Source organism: Corticium candelabrum, chromosome 1 (assembly GCF_963422355.1).
Source record: "Corticium candelabrum chromosome 1, ooCorCand1.1, whole genome shotgun sequence".
Lineage (NCBI taxonomy): Eukaryota > Metazoa > Porifera > Homoscleromorpha > Homosclerophorida > Plakinidae > Corticium > Corticium candelabrum.
In genome coordinates this window covers 13,174,570-13,197,553 of record NC_085085.1, presented here as the reverse complement: position 1 = coordinate 13,197,553, position 22,984 = coordinate 13,174,570, and the positions used below count along the sequence as shown (strand labels likewise).

Below are 22,984 nucleotides of genomic sequence, written 5' to 3'. Positions count from 1 at the left end.
CACGCGTTCGCGCGTCTACCGGCAGTGGGCCACATGAAGAAACTCGTTCTCGTTGGTTTCAGTCGCGCTTACTTGAAAGTTAGTTAGTTTAGAATATAATCCGTATTTTCAATTGTGATTTTGTGTTATTTCAGAACGGTGGCCGCGTCTGCAGACTGACGAGAGAGAGCTCGAGTGACGCTTCTAGTTCTAGATCTTCGCACAGGGAGAGAGAGGAAAAGTCTCTGAAGGAATTGTTCGTCGAACCAGAACTTGAAAATAGTCGGTTGTTTGATTTCGAGTGTGATGAATTCGAAGACGTTGATGTCGATTCCAGCAGCGTTACGAGGTTGGTTGAATTTCTTGGTTTTCTATGAGGTCATTCGCTGCTACTAGTTCGTATATACTACTACAAATGATATTTTGTACACAAAGTGACTGTTGATTGAGCCTTAATTTTCTTTTTTATCTAATGTCTTGCTGACGTGGTCGATTGTCGGCTGTCTGTCTGTCTGTCTGTCTGTCTGTCTGTCTGTCTGTCTGTCTGTCTGTCTGTCTGTCTGTCTTTTTGTCAGGCTGTCTGTCTGTCTTCAATGATGCAACGCAAAAGTAATCCTCAAAAAGTTGTCAAGAGTTTCAGAAACGAAGAATGACATGGACAAGCTTTTTGACTTCAATGTACAGATCCAAGTCCACTAATGGTTTAAAGTATTTTGCTGTGAAGGACTGGTTCATTATAGAAGTTTAGGATGTGTACAAGTAGAGGATCTGTAACAATAAAATAATCTGTCTGTCTGTCTGTCTGTCTGTCTGTCTGTGTGTTTGTCTGTCTGTCAATGGTAGTATATTATATAAATCATCAACACTAAAACATCCACACATCATGGACTGAAAGAATGTCCAGCAACTGTCAAGGTCACAAACAAAACATTAAACTATTCTAGCTAACAACTCACACTGAACTGTTGAGAATATGAGTCTGTCTGTCTGTCTGTCTGTCTGTCCGTCTGTCTATCTGTTTATCTCTCTGTCTGTCTGTCTACAATTCTGCAAAGATGCAATGCCAGAGTTATCCTTAGAAAACTTTCAAGATAGATTTGTGATTTTAACGACTTTCAAAACTGTGATTTAGATAGATTATTTGATTTAACATTCAATGTCAAGTCCAATAGTTAATGACTTTGTTGTTTGCAAGGACTGATTTGTATTTTAAAAATCCTAGCAAAAGTACAAGTAGAATCTGTATGAGAGTAAATTACCTGTCTGTCTGTCTGTCTGTCTGTCTGTCTGTTTGCCTGTCTGTCTGTCTGTCTGTTGTCTGTCTGTTGTCTGTCTGTCTATTTGTCTGTCTGTTGTCTGTCTGTCTGTCTGTCTGTTCGTCTGTTTGTCTGTTGCTGGCATAAGCAAATGAATGAGGAGCTTAAACACGTAAGCTGAGCAGTCTCATGTAGCCAGCCCCTCTGCCGCATACCAAAAATATAAAAGGGAGGGGCTGGCTACACGAGACTAAGCTGAGTTGTAATGAAGTTACTTTCTTTCTGCATATTTGCTAGATTTTGTATGTCATGATGAGGGTCTTGTTAGTTTTATGTGTTTCTCTATCTTGTGTGTAGTTCTGTCACCCTGGCTAACCATATTCACCAACTACTGGATGATACTGTTACGGATGGTAAGTAGGCGGGAAGTCTACCAACGTTTTGAGCTCATCTAGTCATGAATTTCAGGAAACACTTTTGCTGTTGAAGTCTTGTGGGTTTGGACGTCTCAACACAACAAAGACAAAAGTCTGAGGTACAGTTCAAGTCTATCATGACTTCAAGGATACGTGAACTGATCAATGTTTGCCAGGTTGCACAGCCTGCTGTATGGTGCTCTTCGGAGAGCAGTTGAATGGCACCATGCTTCAGTGACTGTCGTACATTCAGTTAAGGTAGACAGGTATGAATGTTATTGTTGGCATAGCTATTTGTTTCTAATTGACACATTGGTATCGTGTTTGTTTTTTGTGTTCTACTTAATTAAAATTGGAAAATTTGATCATTCTTCTAACTACAGTAAGAATGGGAAATCTTATACTTGGTGACTCAAAGACTGTGAAACTGCTGAATTTTGTAAAGTGTAATTAATTAATTAATTAATTAATTGCACAAACAGTAACATTGTTGGTACAGAGTGAGCATTTACAAGGTATATGATACCACATATTACATTCAATACAGGTGGTATTTACGTCACTCTCATGCTCCTATTCACTCTCTTACCAGTAATTAATTAATGCACTGGCAGTTACTACAGACAGTAAAGTTCAAAGCTACGTTTTTATTATCTAATTACTCACATGTTATCTGATATGTAGGTTTGCTTTAAAAGAATGGTCACAAGCTGTTCCCTGTTCGACTGTCTGTCGCGACAAACTGAGTTGCTGGACCAATGTCAGGATGCTAAAATTTGAGCATCAACTTGTGTGGTGTGGATATCTACATTTTGCTCCTCAAAAGGTGCTGGAATGCAGACTGTAATGCAGCACTTGTGTCATGTGTGTAACTTTTATTTTTTCTTTGTTTAGCACGGTGGAGAATCAGCTCCTTTGTTACACTGTGAGCTTTACCGTCATTCTACGGAAACGGCAACTGATTTGCTGACTGCTGTAACTTGTACAACCAGCTGGCTAGAAGTTGTCAGCATTATTCGTGAAACAGAAATTCCGTTAGGAGTTTTGACTTCATGTACTTCTTACAGTTTGTATGTTTATGGTACTTGGCTATTTGTGTTGGTCTTGATGAGTTTTGTCTGCATTGAATTTAGAGCATGTTTGAATAGTCTGCATGTTGATGGATCTGCTCTATCACAGCTGAAAAAGACTATGGTACAGTTTTCACCACAAAGTTGTTTGCCATTCAACCATAGGAAGTTCTTACATCTTACAGATCTCTTGCAACATATGTTTTTTGGTGCGTTTTTGTTACGTGGAGGCAGATGGGCTAGCTAGTCCTCGCTTCCTTTCTCAGTGGATGGAATTTGTAGTTGGTGCTGATGACTCTCATTTTGCATCTGCATCTGGTAGCTTGTGTGGTTCATTCGTAGTTTGTTGTTATGACTATGTGACTTATAGATTGTCACATGGATCTTTTGTCACCCCAGGGATGTCTGCTATTGGTGGTGGCAGATGGTTCAGCTGCTGAACCTGTTTTAAGGGTTTACACCCTGTGTAGTGCAGCAGACTTACATGTAGCAATGTCACTTGTGGTTGGAGATAGCTCAGAGGAAATGGACTGTTCTGTAATGGAACAAGTTGCATCTGTTATCAGTGAAATTCCACATTATGATAATGTGAGAATGTTGGAGGAACAATCTCCAAGTAAACGGTATTTGCTCTTGTGCTTTTAATTTAAATGGTAGTAGTTGTTGCTCTGTGCCTGTGCTAGTTCTTCTGTAGCTTATTTCTAGCTGGTTCTCATTAATTTTATGAAATGGCTAAACATTACAACTGGCTGACTGGGCAGCTGAGCATGTAGGACAGGATTGACAATCACTACTCTTCTCTTGTCGATCTTTTTTGTCTGTTTATTTGAATGTATGTTGGAGATGGTTGTATTGAAATTTATGTTCTCTCTTCCTTTGTTTCTCCTGTTATCTCTCTTCTTTCTTCTTTCTCTTTTGCTTTCTTTACTACTGGTGGTCTTTGGTTTCTTCTTTTAACGTTTTTTACCATGTTTTTCTGTCTCAATATGTGCACATGGATCACTTATTTTACATTTGTAGCAGAAAATGCGATACGTTATTGAAGTATTCAAGTGAATTGCTTCATATTGCCAACACAGGTATGTTTCTATTTGTATATAAGTATTCATTATGTGCAAATTTGTGTTTGTGTTAGATCTCAATGTATGTCCACTTTTGCCATTGGAGAAACTAGCATTGCAGACGGAGGAAAGGATTTTGAGGTGCCTATATCGATAATAAGTACTTTCAAGCATTTGCAGAAGTTTTTTATTTTCAGACAGTGTGCCATTAATGGTATAGTTCTGTGGGTACTTGTTCAGGGGCATAGCGTGACCTCTAGAAATTGGGGGGGGGCTAAATCTCACGATGCTACGGGCACGCCCCTTTTTATAGACATGCCCACTTTTATTGGCTTTTAATTGACTGATACAGTAGAATCAGTGGCAGATTCAGAAAGGAAAATAGGGTGTATCTCTCTAGTTAGACGAGAGATCTCTCTGTGTGTATTTGTATGTAAATCGATATTAACTAACAATCAATAATGCAATCAGTCCGGGGAAAGAACAGGATCTTTAATGGCATATAGTCTACATTGAGATAATCGATCTCAGAATGGAATATTATTTATTGAACGAGATATAACTCTGAAAGAAATTTTTATGAGAATTCTGTCTGCCTGCTAATTCTTCCAAACGGAGTAAAAGTGCATATGAATGAGATATACTTAATGATAAATTGTCAGAACGGGATGGATACTCATGCAACAACATAAATTTGCATACAACATTAAATTAATAACTTTGTGAGAATTCTATCTATGGCTGCTAATTCTGTGAATGAAATATACTTCATGAATGCATACAACGATAAATTATTTGCTAACAACTACTAATCTAATGTGCTTGTTCAGAGAATGGGATGGTGAGCTAGTATACTATATACAGCTTTGGTCCTCACACGTATTTATCGTCCACAATTTTTATGACCACGCCTACAAATGATTGGGATATAGCCCGGTCTAGCCCATGCCACTCTACGCCCCTGACTTGTTAGCTCTTATTGAGGAAACATTGACATTAATAGCAAATCAACAGATTGATTATATTGTGTTTAGTCAATTATGACATTTTACTAGACATCAGTGACTAATAATAATAAGCCGTGGCTTAGTGGTTAGCAACATGGCTACCACTCCATGGTTTGGGGGTTCAAACCCCAGTGACGACAGTAAATTATGAAAGTTTGTCTGTCTTTCTTTCTCATGTTTCTCTAGCTTTATCCATGAGACTATGACTCGTTTCAGTCGTTGGGGAGTTTCTGTGGTCTGGCGAATGGTCCGTTGACGATGACATTTATTGCTTTTCTGGTGGTCATTGATATTCACTAGGCATGCTGTATCGAGTTTGCAGTCACCGTAATGCCTGCAATGTATATTGAATTGGCTAGTCATTGATCACCGTGTGGACTGCACAGAAACATGTACCCCGCTGGGCTCACCTGCCGGGTTGGTAGGCACCCAGATGGGAGTAAAGACCCCACATGCCCATTATGGAGGGGCATAGCGACACATACATTTTGTTTCATACCACTACATGTATAGATTGCTGATGTGTTTAAAGGTTCTGTGTACTTATTTAGGTCTCTAGTAGCAGCAACAAGTCCTAATCCTTTACTTGATACTCTCCTGGCTCCTAATCCAGCAGATTTGCACTGTATGTCTTTTTCTTTAGTATTTGAAGAACCCACATGTATCATGTGGTATGTGTCTAATAAAATTATAGTGAATTTGGAAGAAATGCTGCAACTTTTTGATGGCGATGGAAAGGCATTATCTTTGTCACTACCTGCAGTCAGTGCAGGGGTGAATGTCATGCTGTGTCTAGTGCTAACTTGGATGGTTGATCCTTTGCCTTATTACAGAATTCTAGCCTGAGGCTGAAGCCTCACAGAAGTTACAGTTCAGCTGGTATGTGAAGCACTATTGTTTTCTTTATTGCATTCTGTCATAATCTCTTTATTATTGAGACTTTCAATGGTTCTCTTAATTTGGCAAGCAAACATGTGTTTATATGTTTTTGTTTTACGCATGAATGACATCACATGACAGATAGAATGTTTGGTAGAATTAAGATGTCACATCATTTATTGAGAAAACTTTGCTAGTCTTTAGAACTACTGATGCTGCAACATAAGCATAGGGTGTGATTCAGATAACGTGAAGTTTGGGTATGTGAGGATGCTGTCTTGTGAGGATGCTTTGTCTTATGGTACTGATTTTTAGTGCCGTACATAATATGGATAATTGTGTCATACTTTCCAGTAGATAGGCTACACCTCACAGGGAGCATGTGACTCACTATGTGAAAACTTGCTAGAGTAGACTCACTGTAGCAAACATGGTATTGAATGAACAGATGAATTGCATTGTCAAGTTAATCCTGTTAGAATCTTAGATTCTGTTTAATACAGCGATATCACATTTTGCAGATCATTCTGAACTGAAGTCTCTGTCTTTTTATGATGCTGCACGACTGTCTGCTCATGGTGTTAAGTAAGAAAGAAATTGATACACAGTGGTCATCAGTGTCATGTAGACTGCAAATGTGCTCTAGTTATTGTGTTGATGAACATGCTTCTCTTAGTATTGATCGAAGACTAGCTCGTATTCAGCTGCGTTATGTCAGCAGTGAAACAAATTCAACTTGTGCTACAGCTTCCACACCTGCTATTCAGATAGGGAAACGACGATCACAGATAACTTATCTTACGCCACCACAAACGAAACCCAAAAGAATGAAAACAACATCTGAACTCATGCCCAGAAAAGGTCCTAGGAAACGTCTTGAACCTCAAACAAAGGTGCGAACTAGTCCAAGAAAGATTTCGAGAATGCCACCTGTTGATAGACGAAAACGCGTGTCACGAACAAATGATACAAGAAGTGACAAAAGTATCAAGTTGGAGGGTCAGTTGAAGTCACATACTGTCAAAACACAGTCAAAGATGATGAAAATGGAGCAAAGTGCTGCAAAAAGTCTACAGGGAGAAGCTGCCCTTGATAAGGAAATAACTACATGCACAACTAATGTTAGAAGGAGCTCTAAAATGACAAGGTCTGAACGTCACAAGCAGGTACATTTAGTGATTGTTATTAGTTAGATAAAAGTATATGTTGTACAAAATGGAAGCAGTTATCGGTTCAATGCTTGTTAGGGGTTTAATGTGGGAAATTTTTTTGACATATCTTGTTTGTCTCACAATGTATCTATGGCTGTTCAAACAAACTCGTACATTGTATTGGCAAGGATTTTCAAGTCAAGCTTTCCCCTTTTGCAGACCACATGGAATTTATGACATATTGTTCTATATGACGATGTAATCTTCTTTCAGCTTTAAACAAGACAGTAGTAATTCACTTTGAGGAAGTTGTTTACTGTATGATCAGTGACATATCATTTGACAGGTTTGTGAAGTGTAGTTGCATTACAGGTCTGGATCCATGATGAGGAATAGCAGCAGCTAATTGGTTTTCAATTATGTGGCATGATCTTGTTTTTTTAGATATGGTATGAGCAGCCTGAATGCCTGAATACAATTTTTAGGATGTAGATTTCTGTCATTGTCTTAATCATTCCTACAAATCACATGAAAACACAAAGCATAAAGCCAATTTTGATTATATATTGTCTTGAATGATGTAGTTAGATGAGATTTTAATTTAGTTGTTTTACCATTTCTCTGCAGTGTCTTCTAAAAGTTGTTCATCAGACTCTAAAGCATTTTGGACTACAGACCAAAGATGTAAATTTCCAACGTTGTGTTGATCGCTTGTTTCACATCTGCCATGGATATTTGAAGGTCAGGATATTAAAAACGGCTTGACATTAAATCTCTCTTATGAACTCACTAATTGCCTGCAAAAGGACTTGAAGAGTTCAAAAAACCTGAAAGAAGAAATGGTTACTGTAGCAGAACAGAATGCTCAACAGGTGTTGTTTGTCTGATTCTGAGGTAATTTGATGTGTAATCTAGTAGGAAGTTTTGTAGGTGGTGAAATTTGAGAAGAGGTGGGCTGAATCTATTAACTAAGGACTTGATGTGTCACAGTGTAGGCTTGCATGCATACAAGTACAGTTGAAGGCAAAGACCGAATCTTTTCTAGTACCCAATTGCTCCAGTTTGCAGTTTGTAATGTGACTGGTGAATTGCAGATCATTTTGTATTGTAGGGTGTACAGTCAAGAAGAGTTTGTATACAAAGTTGCTTAAAAGTAACGTCAAATACACATGTGTTGGCAAAGTTTATAGACAATATCAGAATTTGAACACAGAATACGCTGGAATGGTAGCAGTGTTTACTACTACACTACACTTATTGGTTGCCTCTAGACAACCATGTGTCATGTGTTTTAGCAGAAGCTAAACTGTATTGTTGTCTGCCGTCAGAATACAGAAACTGCTTAATAAATCAATTTAAAAAGCAAAAAGTGTTTGTGTTCTGATTCAGTGGTGTAAACAGAAATGCACTATTATTTAATTGCCTATAGAATGGAAATTTGCGTACATCAATTGCAACAGCAAAGGTGAAATTTACACACACAGAAGAGTCAAGATGGGCACCAGTTTGGCTTGCATGTGGTAGTAGGTAACTTACATATCTCAACAGTTTTGAATGGCATTTGAAGTGTCTTCAGTCTTGGGCACACGGGTACCGTACTGTAGCGGTACTTTACCACTTATTAATTAATTTGCTTTCCTACATACTGCATTTTGGGTTCTGCATCAAACTATAATAGTATTTTAATTATGACCCTCATAACCATCACTGCTTTTAGTAGTTTCTTGTGGGTTTTGAACAGCTTTCTTGCGCTTCTATCATCTATATGCCTAGAGGCCTAGGCAGCTATAGCTAATTGCAGTAGGCTAGCGAGTGTGACACTATCTACCAAAAGTTTAGAAATGGTAGCTATTGAGTAGACTAACTTTTTGCACAGTTGAACTTTGCTTGCGTTGTGTTTGAATCCATGCTGTTTAGAACAACTTAGCGTTGTGTTTTGTGAGCTCGAGGTTTGCTGACCCAGAAAACGGTAACCATGAAACAAATAGGGTTTCGTGATTTGTCGTATTTCCTAGCCCTAACCGTGATCTGGAACGGCTCCTCCCCCATTTCAGCCTGCAAAATTTCACCGGAATCCGATTCCGATCACGTGCTGTATCATTCATTTCTACCGATCAAGTGCCCGTATTTTCATAGTGCACTTTCGTCATGATTCGATTCTTCTCTGCGTTGCTCTGCAGTCTGTGAAGTAATGCCTCAAACTACACCTTCAACCAGGAGAGATCCAGACGGAGAAGACGTGATTTATCTGCGCACGGTGAGTTTCATATTATTAGACTGGGACCTCAAGTTGGTGCGCTATGCATAGGGGAGTCTGTGTTTGTTTGTGCGTTTTTATCCAGCGTTTCTATTCGTTTCAGTAGAGCAAAGTAACATAGTTGTTGAAGAGGCGGACTGGCTGAGCAACCAAACCGTCGAGCTCGTAGATAATCGAATCGATATCTGTAGAAGAGCTTGGAATCAGGGGAAAATCGAGCAGACTGCATAGAGTGTATACAATTTAAATGATTCTAGAGTATGTCAGTTGTAGGAGCGTAGCAATGATGTGCTAACAGCCAGTGAGCATACCATATGCGTAACCAGCCGTTTGTGACACGTGAGTCATGTTTCTTTTGTAACAATATACTTGGCGGGCGTGATACCGTACGTCATATTTTTACAGAGGATTGATTTACATGTACAGTAGCGTCTGATCACAAGACGAATGCTTTTATTCAAGTAATGTTGTTCTGTGTGCAATTTCCTTAGTTTTATTTGTGTTATTCTGCAATAGAGCGTTTGGGTCATCATACAGGAAAAGGGGCTTGAGCATACTTAATAAGTCCGCTAGAAATCCAGACTGTTAATTCATAATTCATGAACGGGTTGACCTGTTATATGAATAGTCTGGGTTTACACTTTGCCCAATTGTTTAACATTTAATTAATAATGGTCTCAATCATTTCATTCTTTAATGAAAGTTCTGTGGCAGAAAGATTGGGTTTTCATTGATTAATTAAGCAGTCGACCCCATGACAGTGATTAGTAGTAATATTTTGGTTAAACGTGGTGTCATAATGAAATATTTTGTTGGTTTGCAGGAGGATGATGTTTGCTTTCTAACGACGTCTCTTGTTGACCATTTGTCGGCGGATTGTCAGCGTGGCTTTATTTCTGCATGTGGTTTTGGTTCAAATCGCTGTAAAATCGAACGTTCTTTATCAAAGGTATGTGATCATGCAGTTTCTCTCTATACCTTAATTAAATGTGTTAGACTTATGTGTTGTTCTTAACACATATGTATACCATGTGTTTACATGTACTGCATTACCTCACTTTCAACAGCATGCTATTAAAGTGTGAATTTTGCCAGAGTGCCATTATACCTCTTAAGTCGTTATATTATGTTGATTTGGTAGATTTACCTGGCTACCTTAGCCTTGTTTCCAGTCGTTTCTTTCCTCTTGCTGTGGCTTTGTCGATGTTTTCTCGATGAACATGTACAATATGTAGAAATGCACATGTGTATGCTGTCTTAGCTAAATTCAGATTGGATTTTATTGAGCTGTGTTGTCATTATCAAGTTTATCAATTGCAACTCTCTTACTGCTGACCACAGGATCATTTCTTGCATTTGCACGTGGATGTGTACTCCTCCATAATGCCATTTTGCTGTGATATTAACCTCAACAGTACCTTGTTCTTTAATGCACCTCACTCTGTAAAGGCATGCCTTTATAGCTACTAGTTCTAGTTGCAATAATTTTTGGTAAATTTGCTTACTGGTATCATGGTATAATACATTTGCTCATTTACTAATAGTTTATGCACGTATGCCATTGACAGCCATATTGTGACATATACATTAATAATGAAATAGACTGTACTATATTTTATTACCAATCTGGTTTGGTTGTACGTAGTTATGCGCATTGCTAAACTGTTTATGCCATGATCATGTGTATGCTCGTTTCTATTTTGTACGAGAATAGAAGTCCAGCCATTGTTTTCTTAACTGTTCAAAAAGCAGGTTGCAATATGAGAAGGATAATTGTTACCCTGATAGGTTTTGTGATGGAAGTGCAAACGGAATGTTCAGTTACATTTTGTTTGTCGTTTTGCCTTCCTAAATATTATGAGGTTTGTGTTAGTGTTGTTAATCTCAGCACAGTTATTGCGCAGTTATGACAATGGACAGGGCAGTAACTTTTGGAATGATATTTTATACTATTGGGATCAGAGAATGAATAGATTCATTTATGTGTACACAGGTACTGGAGTTGCTTTGATTTGATGGACTAGCTTATGTAGTTGCTGATGCTAATATCATGTAAATGGATCGCCTCAATATATGAGTATGTGTTCTGTTGCTACAAGCATAGAGACTGCTGACAATATTTGAATGGGTACTCGTTTGCTTTAAGATCACATGTCATTATTATCAGAGGCAGCTAAATGTATTTTTTGTCAGAACGTTCAGTGATTCTGATTTTTCCACACTATCTGAGTTCTACTGCTTGTGTTAGCAGGTCTACAGTGCTGCTGATTGTTTTGATCTGTTTAGGATGAACCAGCAAATATGAGTCACTGCAGTTTTACAGTAGAGAATGCATTGTCTGTTCGTGCTCTTCATGAGATGGTTTCAAGCAATCGGTTGGTCAACTCGGTGAGTTTTTACTGTTTGAACATTATTGACGTTTTAATGCAATTGCTGTTCGATATTTAAGAAATCTAGGAGAACTCTTCTTTATGGCCATGCCATATTGCTAAAACACAAAAGTAGTCAGAAGGTAACATATCAGTAGAGCAGATTAGTGATGTTGTTGATTGTCAAATTGTTACAGTATTTATGCTGCTTGCATACAGTAACATCAACAGACAAACTGGCATTTGATGTGGGGCTAGGCAACCAACCAGAGGGCAAGATACTTTGACCAATAATTGTCTTGATTATGTTTCAAATAACAGTGTATTGACTGTAGATGAATCTTGTTGGTTCACTGTTCATCCTTCTTCAAAACAACGATCTGAGGGTGAAAAAGTAAGTGTAACAGTTTATTGGCTTTACTGCAACAAATTGCATGTTAACATCATGTCCACGTGAATGAACACCATGCTTCAGATCGTTTCAATGCGATATGGGTCGCATTGGGAGGGGTTCACAGTAGGGGGTAGGGTACCGTCGAACTCGAATGCTGAACACTGTTTGGAGGCCGAACCACATTGAACCATCTGATCATCCAGAGCGCCAGATCGATCACATCACAGACAACACCGTCCGGAGCGTCAGACACAAAACACATCCGAACCAGAGCGCTGGTTCTAAACCACCCGGAGTGCTGGGTTTCTTGAACTGCCTGAGGCGCCAGGCTTCAAATCCAAGTAGAGCTCGCCCAGACTGTAAGACTGAACTCGCTTGTGTAACCGTACCCCGTTGTGATCCCTCCAACTTTATTGAAACAAAAACATTCATTACTATTACAACATAGAACAACAACTCTAGCAAGAACACACTTAGTGACTACTACATTAGCAACCTGTCAACTCAATAACAAATTTAAAGTGATAAGTGATAAGTAAAACAGTGATACTAGGCACTACGGCTAGCACAACATTGCAGTACTAGGTAGTTTTTTTATTATAACTACCGTGTATGCATTGTTCTCTGACCTTGGAGTAACGGCTGGCGGGAGGAGAAACGAAGCGCAGAAACGTAACCCAAACGGAACTTGCTTTGCCACCGTAGTTACAGAACTATTGCATTATTGGGTGGCGTTAACGTCAATTGCCGAAGTTCTGCCCAGCAACTGTGCATTTGATATTTTATAGTCAGTTAGTTGTGATTTTGATGGCTTACGGAATTGACAAGTACATTGTAAATGTAGTGTCTCTATGCTCACCGACCTGTTGTAGTCATGCAAGTAGAGTATGGGTTTAGTTGATCAGTTATGTAGTTAATATTAATGATTATAAATTATAAATGAGATTTGTGTGTCAGGTTCGTGCTGGTGATGATGTCATCCTTGTCAGTGTTTCGTCGGAGAGATTCTTGGTGAACATTATGAGCTTTTTAAAAATGATAGCGTTTATTAATTGTGATGCTTCTTTTGTTATGTTATTAGCATGTTGATGGTGACTCATTGCAGGTGTCTTTCCAGCAAAGTGTGTGGACTGTTCAACCTGTTTGCTCTGGACGGCAACGATCAGTTCTTAAAGGTAGTTGCTTTCTGTCATTGGTTAGTTACTGAAATATGCAACAACATGCAATTGTCTGTAGGATATCTTCATGGAGGAGCTGTAGTTCGATTTTTTCATTGCCATGCAAACCAGTGTCTGACGGCTCCTAGGGATGCTTCTTGGCCTTGGTAAGTTTTATCAATACGATGTCACAATGGGACAATTATTTTGCCTGTTGTGTGTTAGCAACGCTCGATATGAGGGTGGATCTATGAATAAGCATGCTCGGTCATTGTGGCTTATTGAGACAATGAAGAAGAGGTGAACAAAAGTGACTGTGGATTTGATGCTGTGGATTGCTAATTTTTGGTAACAGATGGAGTCATGGGTTTATTCAATGGGGCCAACCTGTCAGAATCAAGAGCCTAGTGTCAGGTGCAGTTGCATGTATATGCTTATTACTGGGCCAGAGCATCATTTGACTTCATTCTTAGGGAAGTATCTTACTTTGAATGACAACAGCATGAGACTGGAGGTGCACCCAACCCTGGATTCATCAGTTTTTGTTCTTACTCAATCAGAGGTGACGTCGCTTGTCTCGTTCTTGTGTATGCCGCTGCTATATCATCTCCTATTTCTACATGTGCAGAAGGACAACACAGAGTTTGATGAGAGCAAATATGAAAGCATGGGAGAGCCGTCAATACGTGTTGGAGATTCAGTTGTATTTGTACGTCATAAGTCAAAATTGTTGTGGTTGGGGCACCAGGTATGATGATCAGATTGCAGGTTTGTGGGTCTCTGTTTGTATATGGAGTTCTTTAGGTTCAAACTGGAATGTCCAAGCGACAGAAGAGGGGACGAGGACTTCATTATGAAAAAGTTAGATGCATCTGCTTTTGTTTGGTTTGTTTGGTTGATATTTGCTATTCAACTTGTTATAGGCTTTTGGTGTGGCAATGTGGCATATGGATTTTGGTTTTACATTAACAAGGGCAGGTGAAGAGGAACACAGAGCAGCTGATGTCATGCGAATATCAACTCGAGTCATAAAGAGCTTCCGAGAGTGAGCTGTTGTAAAAAACTGATGTTAAATAGCATTGTGAATACATCTTACTCTTAGTTGTGTAAAAAAGATGGACGAGGGATGTATCGATGAGCAAGAGGAGTTGAGTGTAGTAGAAGCGATGAGAGAGATGCAAGCAGTCCAAGATGGATTGCTACTTCATTTTGCTGAGCCAGATAGCAAATCTGGTGTGTTGTCAAATAGTATGTGGTGAGACTTGTTGAACGATTTTCTTTGTTATAGATCAAGACAGTCAGCAGACACAGTACAAGATATTGAAAATGAGACAAGATTTATTTCGTGAACAGGCAGGGACAATCAGTTTGATGCGTGTAGTATTGCCATGATAGCTATGGAACATTGTAGGGAATGATTGGTCTGCTCTTGGAGACAACTGAACGTCTATCACAAGTCTGCAACAATGCAGAATCAGGCCCATGTGAACAGTTGCTAGATGTTGTTGTGAACATGTATACACTGCTAGGTAGCAAAGTGTTGGCTATTGAAGTGCAAGGTCTTCTAAATGTACTGTTTGTAGCTGCTGTGATACAAGGCAACCGAGTAAATTGCTCTCAGTTTGCACATGCTAGATGTCTTGATTGGCTTTTTAAACGACTGAGCTCATCTGCAAGAAAGGCAGCTAAAGGTGACATTTATTTGATTGTTTGTTCCAAATTGTGTTGAATTTTATTGTTTTGAGAGGAATGGTTTGAAAGTTTCTGTGTATGTAGGGACACTGCAAGTTCTTCATTGTGTCTTAACTGGTAGCCCAGAGGCTTTGAACATGGTAATCATGTTAATGTATCAATAGCTCACAGTTTTCTGAATAGTATTTTGCACTAGATAACAAATATGCACATCAAGTCACTAGTTATTTACTTGGAAAAGAATGGACGTGATGAAAAGGTTAATTAGAGGCATTTAAATTTTTTTAGTATGTTGTGGTTGTTATTTATAGTTTATTTGTTTGCAGGTGCTTGATGTGCTTTCATCACTCTGTGTGTGGAACAATGTTGCTGTGCGAGACAATCAAAATCTCATTCGGAAGCATTTGCTGCCAAAGAAGGGAATTCTACTAAAGACATTTCTTGTTGACCACATTGAAACGTACTTGTACTAACATTTCCAGCTAGGAGGATATGAATCGGTTCTGTGGCAGCTGATTAAGAAACAATTAAGGAACTTATGAAATTAGTCTTTATAAGTAGTTTCAAAAGTACATTACATTAGGGAAGCAGCACTTCCTAGCTGGAATTCTTCTCTAACTGTTTGATTACTAATTTTGTGAATTTCTTTAGCTTACGAGCAAATGTGTTTCTTGGTGTTTGTGAAGGAGCTGCTTCTTATCCAAGGTGGTACTTTGAGATGGCTGTATTAAGTGCTCCGCATCAAAGAAGCAGTGCTTCATTTTTTCGTGTGGGTTGGGCAAATATTGATGGATTCAAGCCATTCTTTGGTGGAGGAGGTAGCCATTGTTACGGTGGTGTTGGAGATGACTTTAGTTCTGTTGGCTTTGATGGTGAGAAGATCTGGGTTGGTGGTCATTCTGTCCAATGTTCTTTTGCTAGAAAGAGGAAGAGTCTGGTTAAGCAAGTCATGTCACTGCACTCTGAGGACTGGACTCTAATGGAGTCATCAAAATTGGATTCCTCTGACTGTGCTCGGAGTTCAGTCTGTGCTTTGAAACAAGGAGATGTTGTTGGTTGTTTGCTGGATTTGGTCAGCCGTACAGTGATGTTCACTGTCAATGGAAAGAGTTTGTCTGAGTATGCAAGTGATATTGACACAACTGGAACATTTTGTCCTGTACTAAGTATGTCAGCTGACTTCAGGTTAGAAACAGCAAGCTGTGTCATTAATTTATTAATTTAAAAGATTTTATGTTGCATTGTGTATTATAGTTGTTCTTTGAAATTTGGTGAGAACTTTGGTTCTTTTAGCCATTCTCTTCCAAACGGCTACTCACCTGCATGCGAGGCTATTTATAGTAATTCTGTTTGTGTTGAACGTTTTGTTTCTTGCGGCAACATGGCTGATGGAGAAATAGAGGGTTTGCCTGCTCTGATGGATTATTCTGGTTACGTGCCAGCTCCTGTTGACACTTCAAATGTTGAATTACCTTCTTGTGTTGAGCTGATAAAAGATCAGCTAGCTGAAAATATTCATGAAGTTTGGGCAGTGAACAAGATTGATCAAGGCTTTGCATATGGACCTGTATGTTTATTGTTGTTTTGTTGTGTATATGTATCAGAAATTTTGACTTACCCTACAGCTGTGTGTGTGTGTGTGTGTGTGTGTGTGTGTGTGTGTGTGTGCGTGCGTGCGTGCATGTGTGCATGCATGCGTGCGTGTGTGGTGTGTGTGTGTGTGTGTGTGTGTGTGTGTGTGTGTGCGTGTGCATGCACGTGTGTGTGTGTGTTTGTGTGTGTGTGTGTGTGCGCGCGCGCTTGTGCTTGTGCTTGTCCTTGTGGCACACATACTACATGTAGTATAGTTGCACCCTGTTTTGGATTACTGTACTTCTAATAGTGGCTGCAGCCTCTATTTTAGCAAAGTTACAGAACTGCGGCCTCTTTTTTTAGTCTCTGCTTCACACCATGACGCGTTGGTACTGTAACGTCACACTAGTTTCTGTTGACGTAATCGGACACTTTTGACAGTGCCAACTGTGGCTGGCTAAGCTGTAAATGCTATGACTACTAAGTTATAATTGATCGACTAGTGCGTAATAAGATGAGATTGACGCGGAAGCATCAAAGCATGTGATATGGGCGTGGCCAATAACTTTGCAGCTTAGTGTGGCCTCAATTTGAGGGCGGTCTCTATTTTCAACAAGTTTCTTCAGCTGCGGCCTCTAAAGAAGGTGGCTTCTATTCAAGGGCGGCCACTATTCGGAAAATTCGGTCATTCACATGCACACACACACACACACACACACGCTGACATTGCACAATGTAACATAACCAGTAATCATTCCATGCAACTGTCGTTAGCAAGGAGATGAGAGACTAAATAACAAGTAATTAGTTGCTGACAATATGATCATGAGTATAGAGGTCACGCTTTAGACATAGAATTATTGTCTTTGTTTGAATCTATGAAGTATACTTTAACAAGACGTGCATAATTTATCTTATTTCAGCAAATTACATCTATCACATACAATAACTATTATATTAATAGTAGCTGTTTATGACACAGAAAAGAGATGATGACTTGAAGCATAATCCATGTTTGAAGCCTTTTGATGAGTTGACCGACACTGAAAAGGCATATGATGTTGAAATGGCATTTCAGACACTCAGGTTGGGGATAGTAGCAGCAACAGCATGTGTTTATTATTATGTGGCTTGTGTACAGGACCCTACTGGCTCTTGGCTATCAGATTGGTATTGAAACAACACAAAGTGCACCTATTCCAAAGCTGCAACTTGATCAGAAGAAGTATAGCTTTACCACATTTATTACAATCAAGTGTTTCTGTGTGACTTATTTTATTTTCAAGATATACAATGTCAAATGGATATCGACCTCAACCACTTGATTTGTTCACTATTTCTAAATTACCAAGGCATTTAGAGAAGCTAGTTGATTTGCTTGCCAAGAATGCTCATGATGTTTGGGCCAGTGCCAGAATTTCAGAAGGATGGACATATGGAAGGGCGAAGGTTCTTTGTCTTCTGGTAGCCGATGTTGTAATTGTGCAGGTGTATTGTACGTTGTGACTGTATTTTAGGATGGAGATAACAAAAGGAATCCACTGCTTGTCCCTTATGAAAAGTTGAGTCATGACGCACAGCAATCCAATAAGTATGAGTACATTGGAACTGTTTAATGCTGTACTTTATTGATTTGTACACATTAGGTCTACAGCATATGAGTCAGTTCGAACACTCCTTGCGTTTGGATATGTCTTGCAGCCAACTTCTACTGATGAACAGTCTGTCCAGGGTATGAACAACTTATTTGTTGGTTTATGTACTGTGTCTTATAGTTGTGTTTCACTGTTTTTTGACATACAGATTTGGGCAGAGAGTTGTCTACTGTAGAGTACAGTTGTCGCACTTACAGATGTCAATACACGTCAGCTGTTTCCACTGGCAAATGGTATGTTGTTGTTGTTGTGTACAAGTGAGTCACTGTCACTGACTATTGGAAGTTGCAAAGGTATTTTGAGGTGAAGATGGTAACAAATGGGTATGCTCGTGTTGGTTGGGCTTTAGCACAGTTTCAAGCAGGACAGCTACTAGGAAGTGATCGTTTGTCATATGCATTTGATGGATACTTGGTATGCAACCAACCAAATGTTTTACTGGGGAGAAAAACTTTATGCTATGTGTACAAACTGTAGGCTCGCAAGTGGCATGGAGATTCTGAGAACTTTGGTCGAACGTGGGCAGCAAATGATATTATTGGCTGTCTTCTGGACTTGAAAAACAAGACAATGGGTATCAACTTGTTTATTTTTATAGAAAGTGTCAAGTATTTTAAATAGAGAATTGCTGTTTGTGTAGAGTTTACTGTCAATGGTAGCTTATTGACAGATCAGTTTGGTCTGTCTGTAGCATTTGATAATTTACCAGCTGAAGGTGATTGCGTTTGTTTGCCGTTAAATCTTTTAAGAGTTTACATTTTGTTTGGTTACAGCATTTGTACCTGCAGTTACTCTTGGAATGGGGCAGAAAGCAAAGATAATTCTTGGACATGTAGTCAATAGTGATGCATTGTCATTATTTGTATGGTTACTCTTGCATTTCTAATAATTTTAGGACTTGAACACATTACAGTACTACAATCACGTAGGACTTCAAGAAGGCTATGAACCATTTTGCAGGTCAATTGCTTAATCTTGAAAGCATTAGAAAACAGTGGCTGGTGAATAGTTGTCAATGTTGCAGGAACATGACTAAGGCAGTACCAGTGTGGTATTCACGGAACTTGCCTGAATTTCAAGATATTGCATTGCATCATCCCAGACTCCAGAGTGAGAGAGTGCCTTTCTCTTCTCCAAAATGGTACTTAGTCAATCTGAATGTGTTTCACATCAGAATGAACTTACTTATTTGTTCTGATTTACTTGTTTAGTTCAGGGAAATTAGGGCGTGTGCTAAAACTACAGAAAAAGAATGCTGATCCAAACTCAATCCCCCAATGGGAGTACATTCGACTTAACATGTGTGTCAGCTGTGGCTCTGGAAAAGAGAACGTGTTTGACCAACAGCATAGTTTTGATGTAAGTGCATTACAAGGACTAGACTCTTCTGACTTAGGATTGGATGAAGATGCTACTGAGGTTCCTTGTGGCCAATTTTCATTTTCTATTCGAATCTTTCCTGGTCAGTTGCTGTCAGAAGTTGAAGTTGGCTGGGTAACGGCTGGGTTCCATAGCCTTGCTATCCCAGGAATGAATGGATATCGTTGTTCTGAACATGGTGCTACACTGAGGAAGAATGCCAGCAGTGGGTACAATCTAGGTGGAAATGATGACAAATCGGGGCTTAAAGTGAGAGAGGCATACATGTGCAAGTTGTCTTCATTATGTTGCTCTGAACGTGATCGGCCAATTTCTCGAGAATTAGTAGTGCATTGCGTTTTGGACACCAAACAGTGTATGGCATTCTTTAGGCTGGCTGAATGTGGACGTCAACGTCGAGACTCAGAGTCACAATCAATGAAAGTATGTGTGATAATGGAGGCATTGGTGATAAGCTACTGGCATGGTTGTATCTTGAAAGGTGCTTCCAGGGACAACTCTTTTCCCAGCTTGTTTTATTCTGTCTTCAGGTCAGCGAGTTGTCCAATTTCAATTTGATCCAGCAGAGGTAGGAAATTACAGAATGATATCTATAATGGTCACACAGAAATGCGGTTGTTTGTGCAGGGTTGTGAGCCTCTTGCTGCTGCAATGATATCTACAGTTAGTGACTGTTCTGTTCACCAATGTCCTCCTCGTTTTCAGCTCCAGTCATTAGAAGAGTGCTCATGGGTGAGAATGCAGGACCAGTCTATGCCTTCTGTTGTAACAACTGAAGCTGATGGTGCAAGAACTGTAAGCAGCTCTGAAACAGGTTTGTCAGTTTTATGAATCTTTTTTGCTCATTGATTTCATATGTTTTACCGTTACAGCCAAATCAGTAGTTGCAGTTTTACTTGAGCAAGAGAAGGCTATTGACCTTCTGGAGTTGGTTGAGCAGCCAGCATTGCTTAGGTTTCTTTTCATCATGTTTGCATCATTATGATATTTTATGGAAGTTGTATGTTTAGCTTTCATGCTCAATCTTTAGCTCTTTTTTCTGCAATGTCATCACATGGAAACATTCGTGTAACTAACCTACTACAAACAATGTTTGACACAGACGAGCTAATGTGGTGTGCAACATCTGGGGGTCTGTTTTCAGCCTTGTTTGGCCATGGTACACTCATATTGAATGCCACATGTAAACATTTAGATCTTCCTGGACCTCTCAGGTCTGGTTATTATGACTTGCTCATTTCACTGCATTTAGAGGCTCATGCTAGTGCACGGTACTAAAACTTTGAATGTGTTACATTGTGTCATGGTACATGTTTGATTTCATCTGTAGTGAACTGGTTAAGCATGAATTTATTATACCATTGACAACAGTCTCTTCTGTATCTGCTAAGAACACAAAGAGAATTTGTACACCAGCTGAAGGAGAAGTAGCTAATCATCTTGGCCATTTTATATTAAGTACAGAGGGAAATCACAGTTGTCTACAACACACTATTTTGGAGTTGAACTTTCCCATTGCAAAGTTGAAGTGTTATGCCATGAATCAGATAGAGAGTATGTTGCAGCAGTGTGCAGTGTTTAGAAGAGATCTCTGTAATCAAGCCAGAGTGGACTTTTTTGTGTAAACTTGCTCTGTTCAACTGATTTTTTTGTTGTGTTTGATCTTGTTGTCATTTTTTAGTCCTGTGCTGAAATTGATTGATCGTCTTCTTGTCATAGGTACCAGGATCTTTATATGATGCTTAAAGTTTATAATTAGACTTCCTGTTTTTAGATCTCTTAACCTCACATGATCTGGAACGTTTGCTCATAATGCTCGATCCTGAAACCTTTTTAAACAAAGACAATCAGTGTTTGTCACATGGTTTGATTGCTCTTGCAGTTCAAGAGCCAGTGAAGCTTCAGGTGCAGTATGGGCGGCTTGTGTGGATGTTTGTTAGTTTTGTCTGAAGCGTATTATTTTGTTATTTAGATAGTACAAATCCTTCAACACTTATGTGACATGCAGGTTCGTCGGAAAATTGAGTCGATTGTAGAGTTTGGCAAAGACTTTATACGGAGCTTACAAGTGGTATTCTAAATTTGTAGCAACTGAGTTTCACATTTGATACAGTAGCGTGTTTAACGGGTAGGATCAAGAGCAGCGTTTGACAGCTATCAAGAAGTCATCCAAGTACTCACCGTCTGTAACAGCCAAAAAGACCAGAGAGTTTAGAATGGCTCCTTCTGAGCAGGTTTGATGTTTTGTCACATTAGAAGACATGGTTGTATTCTTGGTTTTTCTGCAGATGGACCTATTGCTTGACATGTTTCACAATGAGGTGGAGTGGCAAGAGGGCAGGAAATTAGCTAGTCATCTTCAGGCGTTTCATGAATTTCTTGTCATGCGCTGCCTTTTGCCTGTGGACAAGCATGATGTCCAAGAGAACAAGTCAGATCACCAAAGTTGGTCATCAAGGTTAGTGGAAAGACTGAGGGAATGGAAAAAAGTTGGTGCCATGGAACAATTGTCTGACCATCATGGCAAGCCATTACTGAATGATTGGGTACTGTATTATGGATATGTGTTTGTTTTCAGAAATACAGTGTACACAAGCATTGCGTGGTTTCATAGCACAAACGATGATGAATTGGGCAAAACAAGACATTAAAGATCCTCAGTTGACACAAGAAGTGTTTTCACTTCTTTACAGACAGTATGATGGTGTGGGGGAGGTCTACAGAGACCTTACCAAGGCTTATGTTGTAATGGATACCAGATCAGGAGACATTATTGAACTTATGGAGTCTCTTGGGCAAGTTTTATCTTTGCTTCATGTTCGAATGGGTCCAGATGAAGAAGAAATTCTTAGAGATGGACTCAAGTTTGTTTGTCAACTTTGTGTGGTTATGGCACTATGTATTTATTTTATCTGTTTCTAGAAATATTGCTTTAAGTACTCTGTTCTTTCAGCATCCTGATTTGATTCGATCTCTTGGTGTTCATGAAGCAGTGCTCAACATTTTAAAAAATATTTTGGGTACAGTAGCAGGAGGCTCACGTCTTAATCTCATGGAGAGAGTAAGTTAACAGACATGTTGTAATGCATTAATTAATGTTTTGGTTGTGTTCAGAAATCTAAAGCTAGTTCACCAGCTACTGTTGCCGCATGTTGTAAGTTTCTCATCACCTTTTGCCGAACAAGTCGTCAGAATCAGAGAGCAATATTCGAACATTTAGAGTTTCTTTTGCAGCACTGTGGCCGTGGTAGGTGTTTTAAGTTAAGTTGTGAAAGTATCTAATTACTGTGTGTGATTGATAGCTTCTTGTTACATAAAAGGGTTTAGTCCTCTATGTGTAGCAGTAGCTGCAGTGCGAGAGAGTCAGGAACTTGCACTTGCTCTACGTGACTCTCACATTGAGACAGTTGTAGGCTTATTAGCTACTGCTGGTAAGCTGCTTGGTCATTACCTTTGATTGTTTAATAACTATGTACCATTTGTGTTTGCATCAATTAGCTATTGGTCTTCCCACAACCAACAGTATAAGTTCCTTAGACTCAGCATGGCCAGGATCAAGTGACAAACGTATCAGTCGGTCTGATAGTTCATATAGTCTTGAAGAGTGGTCACCAAAGGAATGTGAACGCTTTCTTGATTTCTTGCGGCACAGTGTGTGGGTGAATGGTGAGGGTAATAAGCATGTTAGT

At 39.3% G+C, this 22,984-nt stretch overlaps 2 protein-coding genes across 3 annotated transcripts in view; both read left to right on the top strand.

Annotated features, from left to right (window-relative positions):
* LOC134183349 (uncharacterized) lies at positions 1 to 8,148 on the top strand. 2 transcript variants are annotated; one of them, XM_062650862.1, is made up of 20 exons: positions 1 to 78; positions 135 to 328; positions 1,593 to 1,648; positions 1,704 to 1,770; positions 1,828 to 1,917; positions 2,336 to 2,477; positions 2,546 to 2,721; positions 2,785 to 2,845; positions 2,907 to 3,039; positions 3,092 to 3,344; positions 3,745 to 3,800; positions 3,857 to 3,923; positions 5,341 to 5,414; positions 5,484 to 5,563; positions 5,623 to 5,668; positions 6,190 to 6,253; positions 6,315 to 6,834; positions 7,447 to 7,560; positions 7,626 to 7,691; positions 7,750 to 8,148. In XM_062650862.1, the coding sequence occupies exons 1-20, from the start codon at positions 34 to 36 to the stop codon at positions 7,789 to 7,791; spliced, it is 2,346 nt and encodes a 781-aa protein (XP_062506846.1). In that variant the 5' UTR covers positions 1 to 33; the 3' UTR covers positions 7,792 to 8,148. The 2 variants fall into 2 exon arrangements, with proteins under 2 accessions (XP_062506846.1, XP_062506839.1); XM_062650855.1 differs by having other exon boundaries at positions 3,742 to 3,800.
* Positions 8,149 to 8,970: 822 nt separating this feature from the next.
* LOC134176222 (ryanodine receptor 3-like) overlaps positions 8,971 to 22,984 on the top strand; it is a 28,934-nt gene continuing 14,920 nt past the window's right edge. The window contains exons 1-53 of the mRNA XM_062642908.1: positions 8,971 to 9,076; positions 9,900 to 10,025; positions 11,363 to 11,464; positions 11,526 to 11,588; positions 11,643 to 11,718; positions 11,781 to 11,839; positions 12,797 to 12,850; positions 12,921 to 13,014; positions 13,076 to 13,163; positions 13,222 to 13,296; positions 13,352 to 13,410; positions 13,470 to 13,558; positions 13,625 to 13,744; positions 13,801 to 13,857; positions 13,920 to 14,041; positions 14,099 to 14,229; positions 14,285 to 14,349; positions 14,408 to 14,525; positions 14,580 to 14,687; positions 14,773 to 14,828; positions 14,885 to 14,947; positions 15,015 to 15,148; positions 15,340 to 15,873; positions 15,943 to 16,255; positions 17,243 to 17,346; positions 17,402 to 17,485; positions 17,547 to 17,709; positions 17,778 to 17,851; positions 17,907 to 17,992; positions 18,064 to 18,148; positions 18,209 to 18,329; positions 18,393 to 18,489; positions 18,556 to 18,630; positions 18,689 to 18,747; positions 18,811 to 18,875; positions 18,940 to 19,056; positions 19,127 to 19,718; positions 19,777 to 19,863; positions 19,923 to 20,109; positions 20,168 to 20,249; positions 20,306 to 20,427; positions 20,491 to 20,566; positions 20,626 to 20,916; positions 20,977 to 21,014; positions 21,070 to 21,200; positions 21,268 to 21,366; positions 21,428 to 21,529; positions 21,584 to 21,818; positions 21,874 to 22,159; positions 22,218 to 22,356; positions 22,410 to 22,542; positions 22,598 to 22,726; positions 22,794 to 22,961. Of these exons, the coding sequence (XP_062498892.1) occupies positions 9,011 to 9,076; positions 9,900 to 10,025; positions 11,363 to 11,464; positions 11,526 to 11,588; positions 11,643 to 11,718; positions 11,781 to 11,839; positions 12,797 to 12,850; positions 12,921 to 13,014; positions 13,076 to 13,163; positions 13,222 to 13,296; positions 13,352 to 13,410; positions 13,470 to 13,558; positions 13,625 to 13,744; positions 13,801 to 13,857; positions 13,920 to 14,041; positions 14,099 to 14,229; positions 14,285 to 14,349; positions 14,408 to 14,525; positions 14,580 to 14,687; positions 14,773 to 14,828; positions 14,885 to 14,947; positions 15,015 to 15,148; positions 15,340 to 15,873; positions 15,943 to 16,255; positions 17,243 to 17,346; positions 17,402 to 17,485; positions 17,547 to 17,709; positions 17,778 to 17,851; positions 17,907 to 17,992; positions 18,064 to 18,148; positions 18,209 to 18,329; positions 18,393 to 18,489; positions 18,556 to 18,630; positions 18,689 to 18,747; positions 18,811 to 18,875; positions 18,940 to 19,056; positions 19,127 to 19,718; positions 19,777 to 19,863; positions 19,923 to 20,109; positions 20,168 to 20,249; positions 20,306 to 20,427; positions 20,491 to 20,566; positions 20,626 to 20,916; positions 20,977 to 21,014; positions 21,070 to 21,200; positions 21,268 to 21,366; positions 21,428 to 21,529; positions 21,584 to 21,818; positions 21,874 to 22,159; positions 22,218 to 22,356; positions 22,410 to 22,542; positions 22,598 to 22,726; positions 22,794 to 22,961 (6,799 nt within the window). The 5' untranslated portion in view covers positions 8,971 to 9,010. The remainder of the gene's footprint in view (positions 9,077 to 9,899; positions 10,026 to 11,362; positions 11,465 to 11,525; positions 11,589 to 11,642; positions 11,719 to 11,780; positions 11,840 to 12,796; positions 12,851 to 12,920; positions 13,015 to 13,075; positions 13,164 to 13,221; positions 13,297 to 13,351; positions 13,411 to 13,469; positions 13,559 to 13,624; positions 13,745 to 13,800; positions 13,858 to 13,919; positions 14,042 to 14,098; positions 14,230 to 14,284; positions 14,350 to 14,407; positions 14,526 to 14,579; positions 14,688 to 14,772; positions 14,829 to 14,884; positions 14,948 to 15,014; positions 15,149 to 15,339; positions 15,874 to 15,942; positions 16,256 to 17,242; positions 17,347 to 17,401; positions 17,486 to 17,546; positions 17,710 to 17,777; positions 17,852 to 17,906; positions 17,993 to 18,063; positions 18,149 to 18,208; positions 18,330 to 18,392; positions 18,490 to 18,555; positions 18,631 to 18,688; positions 18,748 to 18,810; positions 18,876 to 18,939; positions 19,057 to 19,126; positions 19,719 to 19,776; positions 19,864 to 19,922; positions 20,110 to 20,167; positions 20,250 to 20,305; positions 20,428 to 20,490; positions 20,567 to 20,625; positions 20,917 to 20,976; positions 21,015 to 21,069; positions 21,201 to 21,267; positions 21,367 to 21,427; positions 21,530 to 21,583; positions 21,819 to 21,873; positions 22,160 to 22,217; positions 22,357 to 22,409; positions 22,543 to 22,597; positions 22,727 to 22,793; positions 22,962 to 22,984) is intronic.